Genomic DNA, 27,608 nt, shown 5'->3' on the forward strand with positions numbered 1-27,608 from the left:
GGCCTCCCCCCTGTATGATGGTCACGGTGTGAGTAGAGGGGTTGCCCACCTGTATGATGGTCGGGGTGTACGTAGAGGGGACCTAACCCCTGTATGATGGTCGGGGTGTACGTATAGGGGACCTAACCCCTGTATGTAGGTCAGGGTGTGCATGGAGGGGCCTCCCCCCCTGTATGATGGTCGGGGTGTACGTAGAGGGGACCTAACCCCTGTATGTAGGTCAGGGTGTGCATGGAGGGGGCCTCCACCCTGTATGATGGTCGGGGTGTGCATGGAGGGGGCCTCCCCCCTGTATGATGGTCACGGTGTGAGTAGAGGGGTTGCCCACCTGTATGATGGTCGGGGTGTACGTAGAGGGGACCTAACCCCTGTATGATGGTCGGGGTGTACGTAGAGGGGACCTAACCCCTGTATGATGGTCAGGGTGTGCATGGAGGGGGCCTCCCCCCTGTATGATGGTCGGGGTGTGCGTAGAGGGGCCGCCCACCTGTTGTACATGCTCCAGAAGAGTTGCAGGTTGCTCTGGTTCACGCAGCTACTGATCTGCTGGCGATAATTCTGTACAAGCTCTGTGTTATTCATCAGCTCTTCCTGAAGCAAGAAACAAGAGTCACCACAAGGGGGCAGCCTTGTTCCAGAGGTTGCAGCACAGCCACCACTAGACGGCACTGCTGCCCATCACTAACATTTAAAGGGGTCATCCTACTAGAAGCACTTATCTACAGGACAGAGATTTGTGTCTGATCGGCGGAGGTCCAATCACAGGAATGAAGACCCCATGTTCCCCATTTGAAAGGGCCAGTGGTGACGCACTCCAACTCTATGGGACTGCTGGAGGTAGCCAAGTACAGCGCTCGCTGGTCTCCAGCAGTCCTATAGCACTGAGTGAAGCTATGACCACCACTTCATGGGGAACATGGGGCCCTTGTTCTCATGATCGACAGGGGCCCCAGCGGTCGGACCCCCACCAATCAGACACTAATCTCCTATTCTGTGGATAACTGCTTGTAATGAAATGACCCCTTTAAAGACTTTGAACAACTTTGGGGGCAATTTATTTATGATTGCATTTTACCCATTTTGGGGTGATTTATTTTATTTTATTGGTCTTTATTAAAAACTAGCAGAATGACGCGGCTTTGCACGGGTACACCGACTATTTCATTTAATCCTCAGGATACCGGAGGTTTTTTCCTTTTTGCGTTTTCCTTTTTCTTCCTTATCTTCCTTGAGACATAACTTTTTTATTTTTCCGTTCACATGTCCATACGAGGGCTTATTTTTTTGCGGGACAAGTTGTACTTTCTAATGCCCCCATTTAATATGGCATACCATGTAGTGGGCAGCGGGAAAACAATTTCAAATGGGGTGGAATTGGAAGAAAAAAACAAACGCAATTCCTCCACCGTTTTACGGGTTTTGTTCCCTGTGCCCTTCATTCTCTGGGTCAGTACAATTACAACGATATGTATAGTTTTTTTTTTTTGTGTCCAAATAGTGTAAAAATAGATTTAAACTTTAAAAATATATTTTTTGCATCACCATATTCTGACCCCCATAATAGGGCTGCAACGATTAATTGATGTAATCGATTATAATCGATAACTGGATTCGTTGTCAACGAATCCAGTTATCGAATAATCGCCGATTCGTTGCTATGCGGGCGGGCGCTGCATCTTTATTTTACCTTTTACAATGACGCTCATGTAACAGCCAGGCAGAGCGGACGGCGGCGTAACGTCACTTACTCATGTGACACGCCTGCTCCGCCTCCTTCATTCATGAAGTGGGCGGAGCAGGTGCGTCACGTGAGTGAGTGACGCTACGCCGCCGTCCACTCTGCCTGCTACTGGAGCGTCATTGTAAAAGGTAAAATAAAGATGCAGTGATTAGTCTGACTAAGGGGGGGGGGGGGACTTACTTAATAATGGCACATGATGGGGGGGGACTTAATAATGGCACATGATGGGGGGACTTAATAATGGCACATGATGGGGGGACTTAATAATGGCACATGATGGGGGGGGGCTTAATAATGGCACATGATGGGGGGGGCTTAATAATGGCACATGATGGGGGGGGGCTTAATAATGGCACATGATGGGGGGGGGCTTAATAATGGCACATGATGGGGGGGGGCTTAATAATGGCACATGATGGGGGGGGGCTTAATAATGGCACATGATGGGGGGGGGCTTAATAATGGCACATGATGGGGGGGGGCTTAATAATGGCACATGATGGGGGGGGGCTTAATAATGGCACATGATGGGGGGGGGCTTAATAATGGCACATGATGGGGGGGGACTTAATAATGGCACATGATGGGGGGGACTTAATAATGGCACATGATGGGGGGGACTTAATAATGGCACATGATGGGGGGGACTTAATAATGGCACATGATGGGGGGGACTTAATAATGGCACATGATGGGGGGGACTTAATAATGGCACATGATGGGGGGGACTTAATAATGGCACATGATGGGGGGGGACTTAATAATGGCACATGATGGGGGGGACTTAATAATGGCACATGATGGGGGGGACTTAATAATGGCACATGATGGGGGGTCTTAATAATGGCACATGATGGGGGGTCTTAATAATGGCACATGATGGGGGGTCTTAATAATGGCACATGATGGGGGGGTCTTAATAATGGCACATGATGGGGGGTCTTAATAATGGCACATGATGGGGGGTCTTAATAATGGCACATGATGGGGGGTCTTAATAATGGCACATGATGGGGGGTCTTAATAATGGCACATGATGGGGGGTCTTAATAATGGCACATGATGGGGGGTCTTAATAATGGCACATGATGGGGGGTCTTAATAATGGCACATGATGGGGGGTCTTAATACTGGCACATGATGGGGGGGGCTTATTACTGGCACGTGATGGGGGGGGCTTATTACTGGCACGTAATGGGGGGCTTATTACTGGCACGTAATGGGGGGCTTATTACTGGCACGTAATGGGGGGCTTATTACTGGCACGTAATGGGGGGCTTATTACTGGCACGTAATGGGGGGCTTATTACTGGCACGTAATGGGGGGCTTATTACTGGCACGTAATCGGGGCTTATTACTGGCACATAATGGGGGCTTATTACTGGCACGTAATGGGGGCTTATTACTGGCACGTAATGGGGGCTTATTACTGGCACATTATTGGTGGGCACTATAGGGGCATCTACTGAGGCAACACAAAGAAGGGGTGTTTTATATGGGGGGCTCTGTACAGTAGCATTTTATACTGGGACACATTATGGTGGGTACTATGGGGAAGGGGGGAGAGGAGTACTATGGAGTCATCTACGGGGGCACTAAGAAGGGGTAATTTATACTTGCAAAATTATGGGGGACACTGAGGGCATCTACTGGGGCATTTTATACTGGTACATTATGGGGGGCACTAGGAGGAAGGGGGAGAGGAGCACTATGGGGGCATTTACTGGGGGCACTATATAGGGGTATTTTATACTGGTACATTATGGGGGGCATCAGGAGGAAGGGGGAGAGGAGCACTATGGGGGCATTTACTGGGGGCACTATATAGGGGTATTTTATACTGGCACATTATGGGGACATTAGCTCAACTGGGGGCATTACAAGGGGGTATTTTTGCACTGTCACATTAAAAGGAGAATTATTTCTACTTGGGGGGACATTATAGTGGCTTTATTACTCCCCCATGGTATGACCCCCTAGTAGCAGCACCGGCCTCTCCCTGCTCCGCTGTCCCTCTGCCTCTTCTCCAAATCCTTATTATGAAATCTTTCTTATTAGGATAAAACACATCAGCTCCGCCGAGCCCCCGGACAAAGTGCGGAAGTGGCGACCGAGATCCCCAAGGGCCGAGCCAAGTAATTGTGAGTGTTCATGTGAAATATGTTTATGTTATAGACATATAGCCTACACTGTGCCCCACAATATACAGTATACCGCTACACTGTGCCCCACAATATACAGTATACCGCTACACTGTGCCCCACAATATACAGTATACCGCTACACCGTGCCACACAGTATACCTCTACACCGTGCCACACAGTATACCTCTACACCGTGCCACACAGTATACCTCTACACCGTGCCACACAGTATACCTCTACACCGTGCCACACAGTATACCTCTACACCGTGCCACACAGTATACCTCTACACCGTGCCACACAGTATACCTCTACACCGTGCCACACAGTATACCTCTACAACCGTGCCACACAGTATACCTCTACACCGTGCCACACAGTATACCTCTACACCGTGCCACACAGTATACCTCTACACCGTGCCACACAGTATACCTCTACACCGTGCCACACAGTATACCTCTACACCGTGCCACACAGTATACCTCTACACCGTGCCACACAGTATACCTCTACACCGTGCCACACAGTATACCTCTACACCGTGCCACACAGTATACCTCTACACCGTGCCACACAGTATACCTCTACACCGTGCCACACAGTATACCTCTACACCGTGCCACACAGTATACCTCTACACCGTGCCACACAGTATACCTCTACACCGTGCCACACAGTATACCTCTACACCGTGCCACACAGTATACCTCTACACCGTGCCACACAGTATACCTCTACACCGTGCCACACAGTATACCTCTACACCGTGCCACACAGTATACCTCTACACCGTGCCACACAGTATACCTCTACACCGTGCCACACAGTATACCGCTACCGTGCACACAGTATACCTCTACACGGTGCCCACACAGTATACCTCTTACACTGTGCCACACAGATACGTACTACCGCTACACTGTGCCACACAATATACAGTTATACCTCTACACTGTGCACACAATATAGCAGTATACTCTACACTGTGCCACACAATATACAGTATACTCTACACTGTGCCCACAATATACAGTATACTCTACACTGTGGCCCCACAATATACAGTATACCTCTACACTGTGCCCCACAATATACGTATGAGGCCGCTACACTGTGCACACAATATACAGTATACCGCTACACTGTGACCCACAATATACAGGTATACCGCTACACTGTGCACACAATATACAGTACACCGCTACACTGTGCCCACAATATACGTATATACCTCTACACTGTGCCACACAATATACAGTATAACCTCTACACTGTGCCCCACAATATACAGTATACCGCTACACTGTGCCACACAATATACAGTATACCTCTACACTGTGCCCCACAATATACAGTATACCTCTACACTGTGCCACACAATATACAGTATACCTCTACACCTGTGCCCCACAATATACAGTATACCTCTACACTGTGCCACACAATATACAGTATACCTCTACACCTGTGCCCACAATATACAGTTATACCGCTACACTGTGCCACACAATATACAGTATACCTCTACACTGTGCCCCACAATATACAGTATACTCTACACTGTTGCCCCCACAATATACAGTATACCTCTACACTGTGCCCCACAATATACAGTATACCGCTACACTGTGCCACACAATATACAGTATACCTCTACACTGTGCCACACAATATACAGTATACCTCTACACTGTGCCCCACAATATACAGTATACCTCTACACTGTGCCACACAATATACAGTATACCTCTACACTGTGCCACACAATATACAGTATACCTCTACACTGTGCCACACAATATACAGTATACTCTACACTGTGCACCACAATATACAGTATACCGCTACACTGTGCCCCACAATATACAGTATACCTCTACACTGTGCCCCACAATATACAGTATACCTCTACACTGTGCCCCACAATATACAGTATACCGCTACACTGTGCACCACAATATACAGTATACCTCTACACTGTGCCACACAATATACAGTATACCTCTACACTGTGCCCACACAATATACAGTATACCTCTACACTGTGCCCCACAATATACAGTATACCTCTACACTGTGCCCCACAATATACAGTTAACCTCTACACTGTGCCACACAATATACAGTATACCTCTACACTGTGCCCCACAATATACAGTATACCTCTACACTGTGCCCCACAATATACAGTATACCTCTACACTGTTGCCACACAATATACAGTATACCTCTACACCTGTGCCCACATATACAGTATACCTCTACACTGTGCCACACAATATACAGTATACCTCTACACTGTGCCCCACAATATACAGTATACCTCTACACTGTGCCACACAATATACAGTATACCTCTACACTGTGCCACACAATATACAGTATACTCTACACTGTGCCCCACAATATACAGTATACTCTACACTGTGCCCCACAATATACAGTATACTCTACACTGTGCCCCACAATATACAGTATACCTCTACACTGTGCCCCACAATATACAGTATACCGCTACACTGTGCCACACAATATACAGTATACCTCTACACTGTGCCACACAATATACAGTATACCTCTACACTGTGCCACACAATATACAGTATACCTCTACACTGTGCCACACAATATACAGTATACCGCTACGCTGTGCCCCACAATATACAGTATACCTCTACACTGTGCCCCACAATATACAGTATACCTCTACACTGTGCCCCACAATATACAGTATACCGCTACACTGTGCCACAATATACAGTATACCTCTACACTGTGCCCCACGATATACAGTATACCTCTACACTGTGGAGTCTGTTCTATAAGCACCCTTGTTCTGTGGCAGCGGACAGAAAATAATCTGGAAGTGCCTCTCCCGAGACCAGGCTCTGGATCCGCCACTGGTCTGGATCGCTCACAGGAGTGTACGTTTCTTCTAAACTGTAATCCGTATCCTCTGACCTGCAGAAATCAGCGCTTGCTCGATAACAACTAACAGGCAGTGCCTGTAGGCTGTAGCCTGGCCCTGTTACCGAAGCTAGCCGAGTGGTGTAAGGTTAAGGTACTAGTAGAGATGAACAGCCGCTTCATCCTGATTTAAAGTCAAAGTTACTGCAGGATATGGATTACAGTTTAGAAATGTCAAATGTACACTCCTGTGAGAGGCGGGGAGGGAGATCTGTGGATGACACTGTTATGGAGGGGGAAATGGGGATGACACTGTCATGGGGTGGATCTGTGGATGACACATAAGATGCTATACACGGTATGTGGCATCCACAGATCCCCCCCCATAACAGTGTCATCCACAGACAGCTGGACTTTTCTTCCCTGGTTTTAGGTATTGGGTAAAGTATCGCAGCATTTCTAAGCGTACTTGTGTAAATGTATCGTTGTTATAGCTGCCCCCCTACTTTTGTCCTGGCCCCCAGTGTGCCCCCCCAAGATTTGAAAGCTAGAGACGCCACTGATGGGGAGGAGGGGGTCTGTGTATGGCACTGCTATGGGGAGGGGGATCTGTGCACAGATCCCCCTCTCCATAACAGCGCCGCCCACAGATCCCCCTCTCCATAACAGCGCCGCCCACAGATCCCCCTCTCCATAACAGCGCCGCCCACAGATCCCCCTCTCCATAACTGCGCCACCCACAGATCCCCCTCTCCATAACTGCGCCACCCACAGATCCCCCTCTCCATAACTGCGCCGTCCACAGATCCCCCTCTCCATAACTGCGCCACCCACAGATCCCTCTCTCCATAACTGCGCCACCCACAGATCCCCCTCTCCATAACTGCGCCGTCCTACTGCAGATCCCCCTCTCTATAACTGCGCCGTCCACAGATCCCCCCTCTCCATAACTGCGCCACCCACAGATCCCCCTCTCCATAACTGCGCCACCACAGATCCCCCTCTCCATAACTGCGCCACCCACAGATCCCCCTCTCCATAACTGCGCCACCCACAGGTTCCCCCTCTCCATAACTGCGCCACCCACAGATCCCTCTCTCCATAACTGCGCCACCCACAGATCCCCCTCTCCATAACTGCGCCGTCCACAGATCCCCCTCTCCATAACTGCGCCGTCCACAGATCCCCCTCTCTATAACTGCGCCGTCCACAGATCCCCTCTCCATACTGCGCCACCCACAGATCCCCTCTCCATACTGTGCCACCCACAGATCCCCCTCTCCATAACTGCGCCACCCACAGATCCCCCTCTCCATAACTGCGCCACCCACAGGTCCCCCTCTCCATAACTGCGCCACCCACAGATCCCTCTCTCCATAACTGCGCCACCCAAGATCCCCTCTCCATAAGCGCCACCCCAGATCCCCCTCTCCATAACTGCGCCACCCACAGATCCCCCTCTCCATAACTGCGCCACCCACAGATCCCCCTCTCCATAACTGCGCCCCACAGATCCCCCTCTCCATAACTGCGCCACCCACAGATCCCCCTCTCCATAACTGCGCCGTCCACAGATCCCCCTCTCCATAACTGCGCCGTCCACAGATCCCCCTCTCCATAACTCGCCGTCCACAGATCCCCCTCTCCATAACTGCGCCCCACAGATCCCCTCTCCATAACTGCGCCGTCCACAGATCCCCCTCTCCATACTACGCCGTCCACAGATCCCCCTCTCCATAACTGCGCCCCACAGATCCCCCTCTCCATAACTGCGCCCCACAGATCCCCCTCTCCATAACTGCGCCGTCCACAGATCCCCCTCTCCATAACTGCGCCGTCCACAGATCCCCTCTCCATAACTGCGCCACCCACAGACCCTCTCCATAACTGCGCCACCCACAGATCCCCCTCTCCATAACTGCGCCGTCCACAGATCCCCCTCTCCATAACTGCGCCGTCCACAGATCCCTCTCTCCATAACTGCGCCACCCACAGATCCCCCTCTCCATAACTGCGCCGTCCACAGATCCCCCTCTCCATAACTTCGCCGTCCACAGATCCCCCTCTCCATAACTGCGCCACCCACAGGTCCCCCTCTCTATAACTGCGCCGTCCACAGATCCCCCTCTCCATATCTACGCCGTCCACAGATCCCCCTCTCCATAACTGCGCCACCCACTGATCCCCCTCTCCATAACTGCGCCACCCACAGATCCCCCTCTCCATAACTGCGCCGTCCACAGATCCCCCTCTCCATAACTGCGCCGTCCACAGATCCCCCATAATAGTGTCGTCCACAGATCCCCCATAATAGTGTCGTCCACAGATCCCCCATAATAGTGTCGTCCACAGATCCCCCATAATAGTGTCGTCCACAGATCCCCCATAATAGTGTCGTCCACAATTTGTTTTAATATGGCCTTTGAACATAATTTTTCAAGTAAGATCATATAAACCTCTCTGTTTTGTAATTTTGTCGTTTTTCCCGATTAATCGATTAATCGTAGAAATTAATCGGCAACTAATCGATTATTCAAATAATCGTTAGCTGCAGCCCTAGCCCATAACTTTTTTATAGGTATATCTACTGAGCTGTGTGGGGGCTCATTTTTTGCAGGACAATCTGTTGGAGTGTGTGTGACTTTTTGATCATGTTTTATTACCTTTTTTTGGGCCATTTTGACCCTTTTTTCTGTTACCTCATTCGCCTTATTGGAAAAATTTTTTTATATTTTAATAATAGGGGCGTTTTCGGACGCGGTGATGCCCATGATGTTTATATTTTTTGGTATTTATGTTTTTATTTTTTTATTCTACGGAATGAGTGCGACAAACTTATAAATTTTATATAATTTTTACTTTTATTTTATGATTTTGAAGCTCGTATTTGAGCCTGCAAAACCACCCTTTTTTTAAATTTTTATTCTGAACCACGATTTGAAGAGAATTGCTCATGTCTTATGTTGGCCTGCCACCTGCTGGCCAAAATAAGAATTGCAGCTTCAATACCCTGGGTCTGAGAATGCCAATTACCGGCATCCTCACTGGCCGCAGAGGATGCTGGTAAGAAGCAAGAGCAAGCACATAGGGTTTTCACGCTAAATGCCACGATCTCGACTGATTATTGCCAGTAGCGGTCACTTGAAACAGCGGAGACCCGCCGGCTATGATGCAGTGAAAAAAAGTGGCGGAGTTGTTATGAAAACCTGGTGTAAACTTGTGTGCGTCTCAGTGAGGCGAAGACTGCGGGCTTCTATTGGCCAGTAAGGGTCATGTGATGGTGCCATATTTGCATTTTTTGTGAATATCTCAAGGACCGTACGTCCTAGGAGCTGAGACCTGGTGTAAAACCCCTCTTTTCTTTTTTTTTTTACTGATGACCTATACACTGTATATCAATATCTAATTGGTGGGGATACAACACCCGGGACCCCCGCCAATCAGCTGCGGTGCTCTGAGTGCCGCGGCCTTCTCTCTGCTTTTCCTAGGCAAGAGACGTCACATTCATTGATTGGCCTAGAAACAACTCAGCTCCATTTGAGTGAATGAGGCCAAGTGCGATACCAAGCACAACCACTATACAATGCAAGCTGCAAGGAGGCCACGGTGCTCACAAGTACGCCACTGCCTTCCTAAAACAGCTCATCTGCGGGGGTCCTAATCAGATACTGATTACCTGTAATCTTGGAAAACCCCTTATCAGTAAGATAATAAGTGTTAATGAACTCAGAGATAAGGGGCCATCAGCTGAGCTGCCTGATGGAACAGAATGAGAACAGACAGAATGCTACTAGAGTATTTCAAGGTTGCACAGAGAAAAAGGCTCCAGATTTTTAATAAAGACCAATTGAAAAAAAATAACTTTTAGGTCAAAATGAGTGCAATGCAATAATAATAATAAAAAAAAATGCCCCCAGAGGTGTACACAGCCTTTAAATATAACAATTGTGAAAATCAGGAATTAAGACCTGGGGCAACACATACCTATGAAGAGTGACCACCAGGGGAGCAATGTCACTAATAGCAGCCTTACTAGTATGAGGGGCGGGGTCACTAGTGGCAGCCATACTGGTATAGTGGGCAGGGTTACTGGTGGCAGCCATACTGGTATAGGGGGTGGGGTCACTAGTGGCAGCTTTACTAGTATAGGGGGTGGGGTCACTAGTGGCAGCTATACTAGTATAGGGGGTGGGGTCACTAGTGGCAGCCATATTGGTATAGTGGGCAGGGTCACTAGTGGCAGCCACACTGGTATAGGAGGCCAGGTCACTGGTGGCAGCCATACTGGTATAGGGGATGAGGTCACTAGTGGCAGCCATATTGGTATAGTGGGCAGGGTTACTTGTGGCAGCCATACTGGTATAGGGGGTGGGGTCACTAGTGGCAGCTATACTAGTATAGGGGGCGGAGGTCAATAGTGGCAGCCATACTGGTATAGGGGGTGGGGTCACTAGTGGCAGCCATACTGGTATAGGGGGCGGGGTCACTAGTGGCAGCAATATTGGTATAGTGGGCAGGGTCACTAGTGGCAGCCACACTGGTATAGGAGGCCAGGTCACTGGTGGCAGCCATACTGGTATAGGGGGTTGGGTCACTAGTGGCAGCCATACTGGTATAGGGGGCGGGGTCACTAGTGGCAGCCATATTGGTACAGTGGGCAGGGTCACTAGTGGCAGCCACACTGGTATAGGAGGCCGGATCACTGGTGGCAGCCATACTGGTATAGGGGGTTGGGTCACTAGTGGCAGCCATACTGGTATAGGGGGTTGGGTCACTAGTGGCAGCCATACTGCTAACCGCCCGCTGTGTGATGCAGAGTAACGGTACCTGACTGAAGAGATGAGACAACACGGTATCAGGGAGAGAACTCGTCAGTCCGGACAGCTGTGTAAAGAAAGTGGTAACGTGAATTTTTGGGGGTACCACGTGGTGTCCAGAGGTCAAATCCATGCTTCCTGTAGGCCTGTTTACAGGGGCACAGCGCTGACCGGTTTCTCACCCATGCCCTACCTTAGAGGCCGCCCAGTCAATCCAGCCTTTTCCATTGGGATCAATGTTCACCAGGACCAGTCCTTCCACCATCTCTGGGAAAATCAGCTGCAAGGAATAAAGCAAGCGATCAGCTGGACGTCAGAGCCACCTGCGGGGGGCACTCCGCTCACATCACCCACTTACAGCAAACTTAGCAAGAACATAGGATCCAGCTCCAACTCCAATCCCAATGATCGTCTGGAAGCTGCAAGACACAGAGACATCATCACGTATGTAAAGGCTGATCATATACCCCTAAGTCATGTGTGTGCAGTCTGATCATGTGTCCACGGTCATGTGTGTGTGTGTGGTCTGATCACGTGTCCACGGTCATGTGTGTGTGGTCTGATCACGTGTCCACGGTCATGTGTGTGTGGTCTGATCATGTGTCCACAGTCATGTGTGTGTGGTCTGATCACGTGTCCACGGTCATATGTGTGTTGTCTGATCACGTGTCCACGGTCATGTGTGTTGTCTGATCACGTGTCCACGGTCATGTGTGTGTGTGGTCTGATCACGTGTCCACGGTCATGTGTGTGTGGTCTGATCATGTGTCCACAGTCATGTGTGTGTGGTCTGATCACGTGTCCACGGTCATATGTGTGTGGTCTGATCACGTGTCCACGGTCATGTGTGTTTTGTCTGATCACGTGTCCATGGTCATGTGTGTGTGTGGTCTGATCACGTGTCCACGGTCATGTGTGTGTGGTCTGATCATGTGTCCACAGTCATGTGTGTGTGGTCTGATCACGTGTCCACGGTCATATGTGTGTGGTCTGATCACGTGTCCACGGTCATGTGTGTATTGTCTGATCACGTGTCCATGGTCATGTGTGTGTGTGTGATCACGTGTCCACGGTCATGTGTGTGGTCTGATCATGTGTCCACAGTCGTGTGTGTGTGTGTGTGGTTTGATCACGTGTCCATGGTCATATGTATGTCGCCTGATCATGTGCCCACGGGTTGCTTGTGTCTGTATGGTCCAATCAGTCATGTGTGTACGGGTAACATCACATGCCTTTGGTTTACGTGTATAAAGGGAGACGGATGAACTCACCCAAAATGCTGAAGGACACTGGGTAACATGTCGGCCAGGTTCTCCATGGTGGGATACTGGTACCTGCAGAGAGAGGGTCCTTAGTGGGAGATTACTGTGATGAGGTGACTGGAGGTATGGGGGGGGGGGGGGGTGACTTACCCCTGGGGGAACTGGGATGCCCCCACCTGCTGGCCCGGTGCATCAACATGACACACGACAAAGTGCTTGGTGATCTCCTGCATGTCTTCATAGCTGAAGAGGGTGCTGAAGCAGAGCTTATCTGAAAGACACGAGAGCCTGCACTAAGTGAGTGTCCCCGAGAGTGGTGCCGCCCTGCACCCCCAAACTCACAGATGAGACCTCCGCAGTGTGAGCGCTCTTACAGCGCAGACCTCCGCAGTGTGACCGCTCTTACAGTGCAGACCTCCGCAGTTTGGCCGCTCTTACAGCGCAGACCTCCGCAGTGTGAGCGCTCTTACAGCGCAGACCTCCGCAGTGTGAGCGCTCTTACAGCGCAGACCTCCGCAGTGTGAGCGCTCTTACAGCGCAGACCTCCGCAGTGTGAGCGCTCTTACAGCGCAGACCTCCGCAGTGTGAGCGCTCTTACAGCGCAGACCTCCGCAGTGTGAGCGCTCTTACAGCGCAGACCTCCGCAGTGTGAGCGCTCTTACAGCGCAGACCTCCGCAGTGTGAGCGCTCTTACAGCGCAGACCTCCGCAGTGTGAGCGCTCTTACAGCGCAGACCTCCGCAGTGTGAGCGCTCTTACAGCGCAGACCTCCGCAGTGTGAGCGCTCTTACAGCGCAGACCTCCGCAGTGTGAGCGCTCTTACAGCGCAGACCTCCGCAGTGTGAGCGCTCTTACAGCGCAGACCTCCGCAGTGTGAGCGCTCTTACAGTGTGACTGCTTGTACAGTACACAAGGCCTGCGCCATATCATCCACATCAGGTGTACACTTACGGTTTAAGCCCACGTCATGATAGGTAAGTATTGCCGGACGATTGCTTTTCGGAGTCCCTCGTATAACAACGTGCAGCATGCCATAAGGCGTCTCAATGTCATGTTCCTGTGGGGCGAGAACAACCAAACATCAACATATAGAGAAGAGTCAGGACGGACACCAGAGGACCACACAGAGCAAGGGTCTCCGTACCCTGAAATCTGCACCAGACATACAGTATACAGCGCGCAGTCCTCCCTCTATATAATATACAGCGCGCAGTCCTCCCTCTATATAATATACAGCGCGCAGTCCTCCCTCTATATAATATACAGCGCGCAGTCCTCGCTCTATATAATATACAGCGCGCAGTCCTCGCTCTATATAATATACAGCGCGCAGTCCTCGCTCTATATAATATACAGCGCGCAGTCCTCCCTCTATATAATATACAGCGCACAGTCCTCCCTCTATATAATATACAGCGCGCAGTCCTCCCTCTATTTAATATACAGCGCGCAGTCCTCCCTCTATTTAATATACAGCGCGCAGTCTTCCCTCTAATATACAGCGCGCAGTCCTCCCTCTATATAATATACAGCGCGCAGTCCTCCCTCTATATAATATACAGCGCGCAGTCCTCCCTCTATATAATATACAGCGCGCAGTCCTCCCTCTATATAATATACAGCGCGCAGTCCTCCCTCTATTTAATATACAGCCCGCAGTCCTCCCTCTATTTAATATACAGCGCGCAGTCCTCCCTCTAATATACAGCGCGCAGTCCTCCCTCTATATAATATACAGCGCGCAGTCCTCCCTCTATATAATATACAGCGCGCAGTCCTCCCTCTATATAATATACAGCGCGCAGTCCTCCCTCTATTTAATATACAGCGCGCAGTCCTCCCTCTATATAATATACAGCGCGCAGTCCTCCCTCTATATAATATACAGCGCGCAGTCCTCCCTCTATATAATATACAGCGCACAGTGTTCCCTCTATATAATATACAGCGCGCAGTCCTCCCTCTATATAATATACAGCGCTCAGTCTTCCCTCTATATAATATACAGCGCGCAGTCCTCCCTCTATTTAATATACAGCGCGCAGTCCTCCCTCTATATAAAATACAGGGTAACAGTCTGCCGGACCCGTACTACAGTGTGCAGGGGAACAGTCTGCCGGACCCGTACTACAGTGTGCAGGGGAACAGTCTGCCGGACCCGTACTACAGTGCGCAGGGGACCAGTCTGCCGGACCCGTACTACAGTGTGCAGGGGAACAGTCTGCCGGACCCCTACTACACAGTGTGCAGGGGAACAGTCTGCCGGACCCGTACTACAGTGCGCAGAGGAACAGTCTGCCGGACCCCTACTACACAGTGTGCAGGGGAACAGTCTGCCGGACCCGTACTACAGTGCGCAGAGGAACAGTCTGCCGGACCCGTACTACAGTGTGCAGGGGAACAGTCTGCCGGACCCCTACTACAGTGTGCAGGGGAACAGTCTGCCGGACCCCTACTACAGTGTGCAGGGGAACAGTCTGCCGGACCCGTACTACAGTGCGCAGGGGACCAGTCTGCCGGACCCGTACTACAGTGTGCAGGGGAACAGTCTGCCGGACCCGTACTACAGTGCGCAGAGGAACAGTCTGCCGGACCCGTACTACAGTGTGCAGGGGAACAGTCTGCCGGACCCCTACTACACAGTGTGCAGGGGAACAGTCTGCCGGACCCGTACTACAGTGTGCAGGGGAACAGTCTGCCGGACCCGTACTACAGTGCGCAGGGGAACAGTCTGCCGGACCCGTACTACAGTGTGCAGGGGAACAGTCTGCCGGACCCGTACTACAGTGCGCAGGGGACCAGTCTGCCGGACCCGTACTACAGTGTGCAGGGGAACAGTCTGCCGGACCCGTACTACAGTGTGCAGGGGAACAGTCTGCCGGACCCGTACTACAGTGCGCAGGGGACCAGTCTGCCGGACCCGTACTACAGTGTGCAGGGGAACAGTCTGCCGGACCCGTACTACAGTGTGCAGGGGAACAGTCTGCCGGACCCGTACTACAGTGTGCAGGGTAACAGTCTGCCAGACCCCTACTACAGTGTGCAGGGGAACAGTCTGCCGGACCCGTACTACAGTGTGCACACGTGTGCTGCCAGAAGTCCGGCGATGCGGCCGCAGCATGGCAAACATGCCGAGAGGCGGCCGGACAAATACCGTAACATGCTGCGTGTGTGAAAGTACCCTAAGGGGGAGCATTGGAGCTAGAAATGCTCCACTCATAGGGGCTGAATGGGTGAAGAAGGGGTTATGTCCGGGTTCAGCTGTGAAACCGGACAACACCTTTAACCCCTTCAAGCAACAGCCAGTTTGGACCGAAGCCTCATTTTTCAGTTTATCTGATCATAACTTTGGAACGCTTTTACTTATCCAAGCCATTCTGAGATTGTTTTCTCGTGACACATTGTACTTTATGATAGTGGTGAATTTGAGTTGACCGTTTTACCTTTATGCAAAAGAAAAAGGCCAAATTTGCAGAAAATTTTAAAAAAATTCACTATTTTCTATATTTTAATTTCTCTGCTTTTAAGACTGCTAGTGAAACTTCATCAAGTAGTGATTACGTAAAATTCCCCATATGTCTACTTTATGTTTGCATCATTTTGAAAATGTAATTTTTTATTTTTTTTAGAAAGTTAAAATACTTAGAAGTTTATGAGTAAATTTTAAATACTTTAAGAACATTTCCAAAAGCCACTTTAAGGACCAGTTTATGAAGTCACTCTGTGGGGCTTACATAATGGAAACCTCCCATAAATGACCCCATTTTAGAAACGACACCCCTCAAGTTCTTCAAAACTGATTTTACAAACTTTGTTAACCCTTTAGGTGTCCCACAAGAATAAAGCAAAATGGAAGGTAAATTATAAAATTTCATTTTTTTGTGTGCAGATTTTCCATTTTGATCATTTTTTTCCTGTAAGACAGCAAGGGTTAACAGCCAAACAAACCTCATTATTTATTACCCTGATTCTGCAGTTTACAGAAACACCTCATATGTGGTCGTGGGCACACGGCGGGGCTCGGGGGGAAAGGAGCGCCATATTGTTAACGGAGGGCAGATTTTGCTGGAATGGTTTTCAGGTGCCACGTCACATTTGAAGAGACGCTGCGGTATCCCTAAAAAGAAAACCCCAAAAAGTTACCCCATTTTGGAAACTACCCCCCTCAAGGATGAAATCTAGAGGCGAAGTGAATGACCCAAGAAGCGTTTCATAGAATTTAGAAACACATGGCTGTGAAAATGAAAAATTAACTTTTATTTCCAATATAATGTTGCTTTAGCCCCAAAGTTTTCATTTTCACAAGCGGTAACAAGAGAAAATTCACCCCACAATTTGTTATGGTTTTTTTCCTGAATTCGGCAACACCCCATATGTAGTTATAAACCGCTGTGTAGGGACACGGCAGCGTTCAGAAGGGAAGGAGCTGCATCCGGATTTTCTAAGATGTAATTTGCTGAGCCCATAACATTTTTATTTTTCCGCCAATGTAGCTGTGTAAGGGGCTGTTTTTTTGCGGGATGAGCTGTAGTTTTTATTGATATATTAGGATACATATATATTTTCACTTTTTACACCATTTTTTGTGGAGGTGAAGTGGGCAAAAATGGCAATTCTATCAGTGTTTTGTATTTTTATTTTTTATGGGGTTCCTCTTGCAATAAATATATAATAATTTTATTCTGTGGGTTGATATTTTTTACTACTTGTTCGGCATAAAATCACTTTTGTGTTAAAAATAAATGATATTTTGCATCGCCATATACTGAATTTTTTTATTTTTTCACCAATGTAGCTGTGTGGGGGCTTGTTTTTGTGGAACAAGCTGTATATTTTATTGGTATCATTTTGGGGTACATATGACATTTTGATCCACATTTTTTGAGGTGACAAAAACAACAATTCCTTCATTGTTTTGAACATCATTTTTTTACGCTGTTCACCGTGTGGGATTAGTAACATGATACTTCTATAGATCAGGTTGTTACGGACACAGCGATACCAATTATGTGTAATTTTTTGTTTATTATTTCATTTTTTAATGACAAAATGAATAGATATGAGAATTTTTAGCTTATTGTTATTTAAATGTACTTTTTTTTTTTCTTACACTTTTTTTTTTTAAATCAAGACCCATTTGGATCTAGAAGATCCAGTGGGGCCGATTGCTGAGTGGAGATCAGAGCCTGAAATGGCATTAAACACAATGAAACGCTCCGATTGGTTAGTCTCTGCAGAGACTAACCAATCGTAGCGCTTGCCGGCATAGGGCCACTCTGATTGGTCCCTTGCCGGCTTCTCTGCTCTCAAGGAGAGCGGAGGATCCGGGGCTGTGACACTTTATAGTGTCACAGCCCCGATGAGAAGTTTGGACGTGACTGTACGTCCAAATACATGAAGGGGTTAAGAAGGACGTTCCACATTATTAAAGGATAACTGTCATATTTTCATCAAAAAAATCAATTTTAGCATATGTTACTGCAGCAGCAGCATTATGCATAAAGCAATCTTTAGTTTCTTCACTTACCACTGTTTTCCTTGAGTTTTCCCTTTAGTTACAGCTGTCTTGAATCCTACAATATGAGGATCTTCTCAAGATGGCTCCTCTACCAGTTCTCTGAGGCCAAAACTGCTTTCCCTCAGGTCACATACAAACTTGCTGTAGCCAGCAGCTTCCTGCCAGCCAATCAGATTGGATTACTGAGAGACACGCCTCCTTACTCTGAAGCCTAAGGCAGGCATGCAGTGTGGAGGACCGCCCCTCTGTCTTCCTAGCGGAGACAGATGAGCCCTAGCAATGGTCTTTTAAGGGAGCAGTGGAGAGGGACAGGGGACATTAAAGGGGTTGTCCAAGTTATATTTATTGATGACCTATCCTCAGGATAGGTCATCAATATCAGATCGGCGGGGGTCCGACACCCGGCACCCGTGCCGATCAGCTGTTTGAAGAGAGCGCCGTCCCAGCGCTGCCTGCTCATCATTGTTTACCTGCTCGCTGTTGCATCTGCAGCAGATAAAGCCATCACAAAGCAGAAAACGGGTGTCTGAAGATGGTGGTGCCTCCAGAGTCCATGAACCTCATGGTGTACGATCCACCAGAGGCTGCAGTTGTGCATAAACCTACTATTCGGCCACCCCTAACAAGTGCCTAAAAGAAGAAACGGTTGCAGTGGACCCAGACATGTATGAAGTCTGATTTTACTGATGAGGGCCGTGCAACCATGGTCCAGACGGCTGGAGTAGTGGATGGCCACTATGTCCCAACAAGGCTGTGACCTCAGCAAGGTGATGGCGGAGGAGTAATGTTTTGGGCCAGAATCATGGGGAGAGAGCTGGTAGACCCCTTTAGGGTTCCTGAAGGTGTGAAAATGACCTCGGCAAAGTACCGTATATAGAGTTTCTAACTGACCATTTTTTGCCATGGTACAAAAAGAAGAAACGGGCGTTCCGTAGTAAATTCGGCTTCATATATGACAATGCGCCATCTCATGCTGAACAGAAGACCTCCGAGTCATTGACTGCTATGGGTATAAAAGGAAAGAAACACAAGGTGTGGCCACCATCCTCCGCTGACCCCAACCCTAGTGAGAACCTCTGGAGTATCCTCAGCCAAAAGATCTACAAGGGTGGGAGGCAGTTCACATCAAAACGGCAGCTCTGGGAGGCTATCCTGACATCCTGCAAAGAAATTGAAGAGGATACTCTCCAAAAACTCAACAGATGCAAGAATTGTGAAGGTGACATCAGAGAAGGGGTCCCATGTTACAGCTGCAAATCCAACAAATCGCCATTTTCAGTTCTTTACAACCTAGAAAATGTTTGGAAACTCTGTTGAGTAGAATAGTTTGGGACACTGCATTTGGAGTTTTGAATTTGTGGAAAAAAAATACTGTTATCATTGGGAGGTTTGTTCAATAAAATGTAATTTATACTCTAACGGTGGAAGACTAGAAATTATACTGACTGTCATCTGCATCGGCCATCTAGGAAATCTGAGGAAGAAAATGTGCATAATAATTTGGAACACAGTGTATATGATATTCAGCGCACAGCCCTCCCTCTATATAATGCACAGCACACAGCCCTCCCTCTATATAATGTACAGGACAGCCCTCCCTCTATATAATGCACAGCACAGCCCTCCCTCTATATAATGCACAGCACACAGCCCTCCCTCTATATAATGTACAGCGCAGCCCTCCCTCTATATAATGCACAGCGCAGTCCTCCCTCTATATAATGCACAGCACAGTCCTCCCTCTATATAATGCACAGCACAGCCCTCCCTCTATATAATGCACAGCACAGCCCTCCCTCTATATAATGCACAGCACACAGCCCTCCCTCTATATAATGTACAGCACAGCCCTCCCTCTATATAATGCACAGCGCAGTCCTCCCTCTATATAATGCACAGCGCAGTCCTCCCTCTATATAATGCACAGCACACAGCCCTCCCTCTATATAATGCACAGCGCAGCCCTCCCTCTATATAATGCACAGCGCAGCCCTCCCTCTATATAATGTACAGCGCAGTCCTCCCTCTATATAATGCACAGCGCAGTCCTCCCTCTATATAATGTACAGCGCAGTCCTCCCTCTATATAATGCACAGCACAGCCCTCCCTCTATATAATGCACAGCACACAGTCCTCCCTCTATATAATGTACAGGACAGCCCTCCCTCTATATAATGCACAGGACAGCCCTCCCTCTATATAATGCACAGGACAGCCCTCCCTCTATATAATGCACAGGACAGCCCTCCCTCTATATAATGCACAGCACAGCCCTCCCTCTATATAATGCACAGCACAGCCCTCCCTCTATATAATGCACAGCACACAGTCCTCCCTCTATAATGTACAGGACAGCCCTCCCTCTATATAATGCACAGGACAGCCCTCCCTCTATATAATGCACAGGACAGCCCTCCCTCTATATAATGCACAGCACAGTCCTCCCTCTATATAATGTACAGCACAGCCCTCCCTCTATATAATGTACAGGACAGCCCTCCCTCTATATAATGCACAGCACAGTCCTCTCTCTATATAATGTACAGCACAGCCCTCCCTCTATATAATGTACAGCACAGTCCTCCCTCTATATAATGCACAGCACACAGCCCTCCCTCTATATAATGTACAGGACAGCCCTCACTCTATATAATGCACAGCACACAGTCCTCCCTCTATATAATGCACAGCACAGTCCTCCCTCTATATAATGCACAGCACAGTCCTCCCTCTATATAATGCACAGCACACAGTCCTCCCTCTATATAATGCACAGCACAGTCCTCCCTCTATATAATGCACAGCGCAGTCCTCCCTCTATATAATGCACAGCACAGCCCTCCCTCTATATAATGCACAGCGCAGCCCTCCTCTATATAATGCACAGCACAGCCCTCCCTCTATATAATGCACAGCACAGCCCTCCCTCTATATAATGCACAGCACAGCCCTCCCTCTATATAATGCACAGCACAGCCCTCCCTCTATATAATGCACAGCACAGCCCTCCCTCTATATAATGCACAGCACAGCCCTCCCTCTATATAATGCACAGCACAGTCCTCCCTCTATATAATGCACAGCACACAGTCCTCCCTCTATATAATGCACAGCACACAGTCCTCCCTCTATATAATGCACAGCGCAGTCCTCCCTCTATATAATGCACAGCGCAGTCCTCCCTCTATATAATGCACAGCGCAGCCCTCCCTCTATATAATGCACAGCGCAGCCCTCCCTCTATATAATGCACAGCACAGCCCTCCCTCTATATAATGCACAGCAGCAGCCCTCCCTCTATATAATGCACAGCAGCAGCCCTCCCTCTATATAATGCACAGCGCAGTCCCTCCCTCTATATAATGCACAGCGCAGCCCTCCCTCTATATAATGCACAGCGCAGCCCTCCCTCTATATAATGTACAGCGCAGCCTCCCTCTATATAATGCACAGCGCAGTCCTCCCTCTATATAATGCACAGCGCAGCCCTCCCTCTATATAATGCACAGCGCAGCCCTCCCTCTATATAATGCACAGCACAGCCCTCCCTCTATATAATGCACAGCACAGCCCTCCCTCTATATAATGCACAGCACAGCCCTCCCTCTATATAATGCCACAGCACAGCCCTCCCTCTATATAATGCACAGCACAGCCCTCCCTCTATATAATGCACAGCACAGCCCTCCCTCTATATAATGCACAGCACAGTCCTCCCTCTATATAATGCACAGCACACAGTCCTCCCTCTATATAATGCACAGCACACAGTCCTCCCTCTATATAATGCACAGCACAGTCCTCCCTCTATATAATGCACAGCACAGTCCTCCCTCTATATAATGCACAGCACAGTCCTCCCTCTATATAATGCACAGCGCAGTCCTCCCTCTATATAATGCACAGCGCAGTCCTCCCTCTATATAATGCACAGCACAGTCCTCCCTCTATATAATGCACAGCACACAGCTCCCTCTATATAATGCACAGCACAGTCCTCCCTCTATATAATGCACAGCACAGTCCTCCCTCTATATAATGCACAGCACAGTCCTCCCTCTATATAATGCACAGCGCAGTCCTCTATATAATGCACAGCACAGCCCTCCCTCTATATAATGCACAGCGCAGTCCTCCCTCTATATAATGCACAGCACAGTCCTCCCTCTATATAATGCACAGCACAGTCCTCCCTCTATATAATGCACAGCACAGTCCTCCCTCTATATAATGCACAGCGCAGTCCTCCCTCTATATAATGCACAGCACAGTCCTCCCTCTATATAATGCACAGCACAGTCCTCCCTCTATATAATGCACAGCGCAGTCCTCCCTCTATATAATGCACAGCGCAGTCCTCCCTCTATATAATGCACAGCACAGTCCTCCCTCTATATAATGTACAGGACAGTCCTCCCTCTATATAATGCACAGCACAGCCCTCCCTCTATATAATGCACAGCGCAGTCCTCCCTCTATATAATGTACAGGACAGCCCTCCCTCTATATAATGCACAGCACAGTCCTCCCTCTATATAATGCACAGCACAGTCCTCCCTCTATATAATGCACAGCACAGCCCCCTCTCTATATAATGCACAGCACAGTCCTCCCTCTATATAATGCACAGCACAGCCCCCTCTCTATATAATGCACAGTGCAGTCCTCCCTCTATATAATGCACAGCACAGTCCTCCCTCTATATAATGCACAGCACAGCCCCCTCTCTATATAATGCACAGCACAGCCCCCTCTCTATATAATGCACAGCGCAGTCCTCCCTCTATATAATGCACAGCACAGTCCTCCCTCTATATAACGCACAGCACACAGTCCTCCCTCTATATAATGCACAGCGCAGTCCTCCCTGTATAATGCCTGGTGCAGTCATCACGCCTTCGTTGTCTGCACACTTCAGCAGCATCCTGACATTGGTACCTGCAAGCTGTCTATATGAGCAGGGGGTCTGTACGTTGTGCTGCTCTGGAGGATGGGTGGTGCTGTGCAGAACAACTCTCATGATGAGCAGCCACTGGAGTCATTCTGCACAGCAACACCCATCCAGAGCAGCACAACATACAGACCCCATTCTCAAATACATGGCTTTGCAGGTGGTCATCCCTGTGCCATGGCTGCATGGTATAGTGAGGGCACTGCCCAACGCTCCTCTGCAGCTGTGACATTGACATCTGTGGGTGACCTTGAAGAGCTGATGGAGCATCCCTAACATGAAGCAGCCAGCAAGAAGGCCGGAGCCGCCCCCGCCCTGCACTCACCCCATCCCAGCACTCTGGCATCTCTGAGGCGCAGGTGAAGCAGACCCAGCAAGTACGATGATGGAAGGACAGACACAGGCGGCTGAGCTGTGCAGTGTCTCCAGCTTTATACACCCACCCTTCCCCCTCCTCATCACCCCCTCCCTCCTCATACTGCAGAGACAGCCGCTGGGTGATTGGGCGAGATACTGAGCACCCCCCACCCATCAGATGTGCACGACTGGCGTCCTGATCAGCAATGTTCTTCAGATGTCTGACCCCCACGTTATATACACACCCCAAAACTGCCAGCACTAATATATATATATATATATATATATACACACACATCCCAAAACTTCCACCAGAAACCAGTACCACCATTATACCGATTCAGCTGTGGTACATATCCAGCTGAAGGGACCATCAACCTGATGGACCCTGGTGCCCAGATTAGATAGACACCAAGAAGGAATGGGCGAGGACACAGGTAACACACGACTCACCTTCCAGTCAGTGTCTGCTGCAGAGAGGAAGGTGTCCACAGATTCCTGAAGTCAGAAGAAAAGAACATTACTGTGCACAACCAGGAATACATGGAAATGGTAAGGTGAGGTGTGGACAGCAGAGGGATCGGGTGGAGGTGTGGACAGCAGAGGGATCGGGTGGAGGTGTGGACAGCAGAGGGACCTGGTGGAGGTGTGGACAGCAGAGGGACCTGGTGGAGGTGTGGACAGCAGAGGGACCTGGTGGAGGTGTGGACAGCAGAGGGACCTGGTGGAGGTGTGACCAGGCCTTGAGTGGACAGCAGAGGGACCTGGTGGAGGTGTGGACAGCAGAGGGATCGGGTGGAGGTGTGGACAGCAGAGGGATCGGGTGGAGGTGTGGACAGCAGAGGGATCGGGTGGAGGTGTGGACAGCAGAGGGATCGGGTGGAGGTGTGGACAGCAGAGGGATCGGGTGGAGGTGTGGACAGCAGAGGGATCGGGTGGAGGTGTGGACAGCAGAGGGACCTGGTGGAGGTGTGGACAGCAGAGGGACCTGGTGGAGGTGTGGACAGCAGAGGGACCTGGTGGAGGTGTGGACAGCAGAGGGATCGGGTGGAGGTGTGGACAGCAGAGGGATCTGGTGGAGGTGTGGACAGCAGAGGGATCTGGTGGAGGTGTGGACAGCAGAGGGATCTGGTGGAGGTGTGGACAGCAGAGGGATCTGGTGGAGGTGTGGACAGCAGAGGGACCTGGTGGAGGTGTGGACAGCAGAGGGATCTGGTGGAGGTGTGGACAGCAGAGGGATCTGGTGGAGGTGTGGACAGCAGAGGGATCTGGTGGAGGTGTGGACAGCAGAGGGACCTGGTGGAGGTGTGGACAGCGGACAGATCTGTGATCCAGTGGAGGTGAGGACAGTTGTGGGATCTGTGATTTGGTGGAGGTGAGGACAGCGGAGGGATCTGTGATTTGGTAGAGGTGAGGACAGCAAAGGGATCTGGTGGAGGTGTGGACAGCGGACAAATCTGTGATCCGGTGGAGGTGAGGAGAGCGGAGGGATCTGCGATCTGGTTGAGGGAAACTCACCATCTCGGTGTCCTGCCCTCTCAGAAGGGGTTTCTCCTCAGGAAACCGGAGTTCACTCATCCCAGAAAGGCTCAACTCAGGCAGCAGTAAACCTAGAAATCATCCGGATAATAAGACAGAGAGTTCACCGGATCCTAATGATCTCTCAATCAGAAATAATCATGTCTCAATTATCACAAAGTGGCAAGAGGGCACAACACGCTGCATGTCACAGCAATGGCGAAGTGTGTAATAATACATGCAAAACATCAGCTGCAAATGCAAAAAACAGCATCGACCGAGAGCAGACTGCATCCTTAAGCAGACCATCTGATCCGCCAAGTGTGCATGTGTATTCCAGAGGGAAAGCTATTGCCAGACCCCCTCTGTCCCACCCCAAACCTCCTCCTCCAGACACACCTGTATCCTCCAGACCCTCTATCCTCCTCCTGATCCCTCTGTCTTCCACCAGATGTCCCCCTCCAGACCCCTGTTTTCCTCCAGACCCCTCTGTCCTCCTCCTCCAGACCCCTCTGTCCTCCTCCTCCAGATCCCCTCTGTCCTCCTCCTCCTCCAGATCCCCTCTGTCCTCCTCCCAGATCCCCTCTGTCCTCCTCCTCCTCCAGATCCCCTCTGTCCTCCTCCTCCTCCAGATCCCCTCTGTCCTCCTCCTCCTCCAGATCCCCTCTGTCCTCCTCCTCCTCCAGATCCCCTCTGTCCTCCTCCTCCTCCAGATCCCCTCTGTCCTCCTCCTCCTCCAGATCCCCTCTGTCCTCCTCCTCCTCCAGATCCCCTCTGTCCTCCTCCTCCTCCAGATCCCCTCTGTCCTCCTCCTCCTCCAGATCCCCTCTGTCCTCCTCCTCCTCCAGATCCCCTCTGTCCTCCTCCTCCTCCAGATCCCCTCTGTCCTCCTCCTCCTCCAGATCCCCTCTGTCCTCCTCCTCCTCCAGATCCCCTCTGTCCTCCTCCTCCTCCAGATCCCCTCTGTCCTCCTCCTCCTCCAGATCCCCTCTGTCCTCCTCCTCCTCCAGATCCCCTCTGTCCTCGTCCTCCTCCAGATCCCCTCTGTCCTCGTCCTCCTCCAGATCCCCTCTGTCCTCCTCCACCTCCAGATCCCCTGTCCTCGTCTCCTCAGATCCCCTCTGTCCTCCGTCCTCTCCCAGATCCCCTCTGTCCTCCTCCACCTCCAGATCCCCTCTGTCCTCCTCCACCTCCAGATCCCCTCTGTCCTCCTCCTCCAGACTGCTCTGCCCCCTCTTATTTCCTAGGGGAATACAGAGTGGGGCACACGGACGGATTGTGGGGCTGCCCATATAGACATGTCAGCGTCTGGCTATAGTCTGATATACAGAGATAGGAGGTGGTTGTGTATGATATGTAGGGCAGATGCTGTATTCTAGACACATGTGGGGGGCAGAACAGTGGCCAGTCCTCGTCATCCACATTACATTACAGCTCTGTGGAGCGCTTGCACATTATCCTTGGATATCTGCTTCTCCCATCTGTTTGCATCCTCACATTCCCCCAGCGCTCGCTGTCATCGTCTTGGCAGATTCTATTTTGAATATTTCTGCAACCGTGAAGTGCGGCGTGTTCAGTCACATGTATTTATAGCCAGCCTACATACCTGACCGTCACATCCACCGAACACAAGACCTCTCCAACATAAGGTGTGCCCCTACCCTACAAGAGCTTGGTGCCAATCCCCCTACCCTAGGGAGGAGCACCCCTGTCCTACAAGAGCTCCCCTACCCTGGGGAGGAGCGCCAGGACCTGGTTTCCATCAGAGCTTCCATCATCTTCAAAAAAGGTAACTAAAACTAGACGGACCCAGTCGTCATCATCTCAGGTGTCGGGGCAGCTCAGCAGATTACCATCATCTCAGGTGTCGGGGCAGCTCCGCAGATTACCATCATCCTCAGGTGTCGGGGCAGCTCCGCAGATTACCATCATCTCAGGTGTCGGGGCAGCTCCGCAGATTACCATCATCTCAGGTGTCGGGGCAGCTCCGCAGATTACCATCATCTCAGGTGTCGGGGCAGCTCCACAGATTATCATCATCTCAGGTGTCGGGGCAGCTCCACAGATTATCATCATCTCAGGTGTCGGGGCAGCTCCACAGATTATCATCATCTCAGGTGTCGGGGCAGCTCCGCAGATTATCATCATCTCAGGTGTCGGGGCAGCTCCGCAGATTACCATCATCTCAGGTGTCGGGGCAGCTCCGCAGATTACCATCATCTCAGGTGTCGGGGCAGCTCCGCAGATTACCATCATCTCAGGTGTCGGGGCAGCTCCACAGATTACCATCATCTCAGGTGTCGGGGCAGCTCTACAGATTACCATCATCTCAGGTATCGGGGCAGCTCCACAGATTAGGAAACAATAACCTCAGTGCAACTGTGGAAAC

At 49.9% G+C, this 27,608-nt stretch overlaps 1 protein-coding gene across 3 annotated transcripts in view; it reads right to left on the bottom strand.

Moving 5' to 3' along the window:
* NDRG4 (NDRG family member 4) overlaps positions 1–27,608 on the bottom strand; it is a 42,164-nt gene that overhangs the window by 11,305 nt on the left and 3,251 nt on the right. For all 3 annotated transcript variants that reach the window (XM_044270213.1, XM_044270212.1, XM_044270211.1), the window contains exons 2-10: positions 25,220–25,311; positions 24,155–24,199; positions 13,826–13,931; positions 13,026–13,146; positions 12,885–12,947; positions 11,972–12,032; positions 11,807–11,893; positions 11,624–11,680; positions 488–591 (exon numbers count right to left, since the gene is read on the bottom strand). In XM_044270213.1, coding sequence (XP_044126148.1) covers positions 488–591; positions 11,624–11,680; positions 11,807–11,893; positions 11,972–12,032; positions 12,885–12,947; positions 13,026–13,146; positions 13,826–13,931; positions 24,155–24,199; positions 25,220–25,311 — 736 coding nt within the window. The remainder of the gene's footprint in view (positions 1–487; positions 592–11,623; positions 11,681–11,806; positions 11,894–11,971; positions 12,033–12,884; positions 12,948–13,025; positions 13,147–13,825; positions 13,932–24,154; positions 24,200–25,219; positions 25,312–27,608) is intronic.

This window comes from Bufo gargarizans, chromosome 10, assembly GCF_014858855.1.
Source record: "Bufo gargarizans isolate SCDJY-AF-19 chromosome 10, ASM1485885v1, whole genome shotgun sequence".
NCBI lineage: Eukaryota > Metazoa > Chordata > Amphibia > Anura > Bufonidae > Bufo > Bufo gargarizans.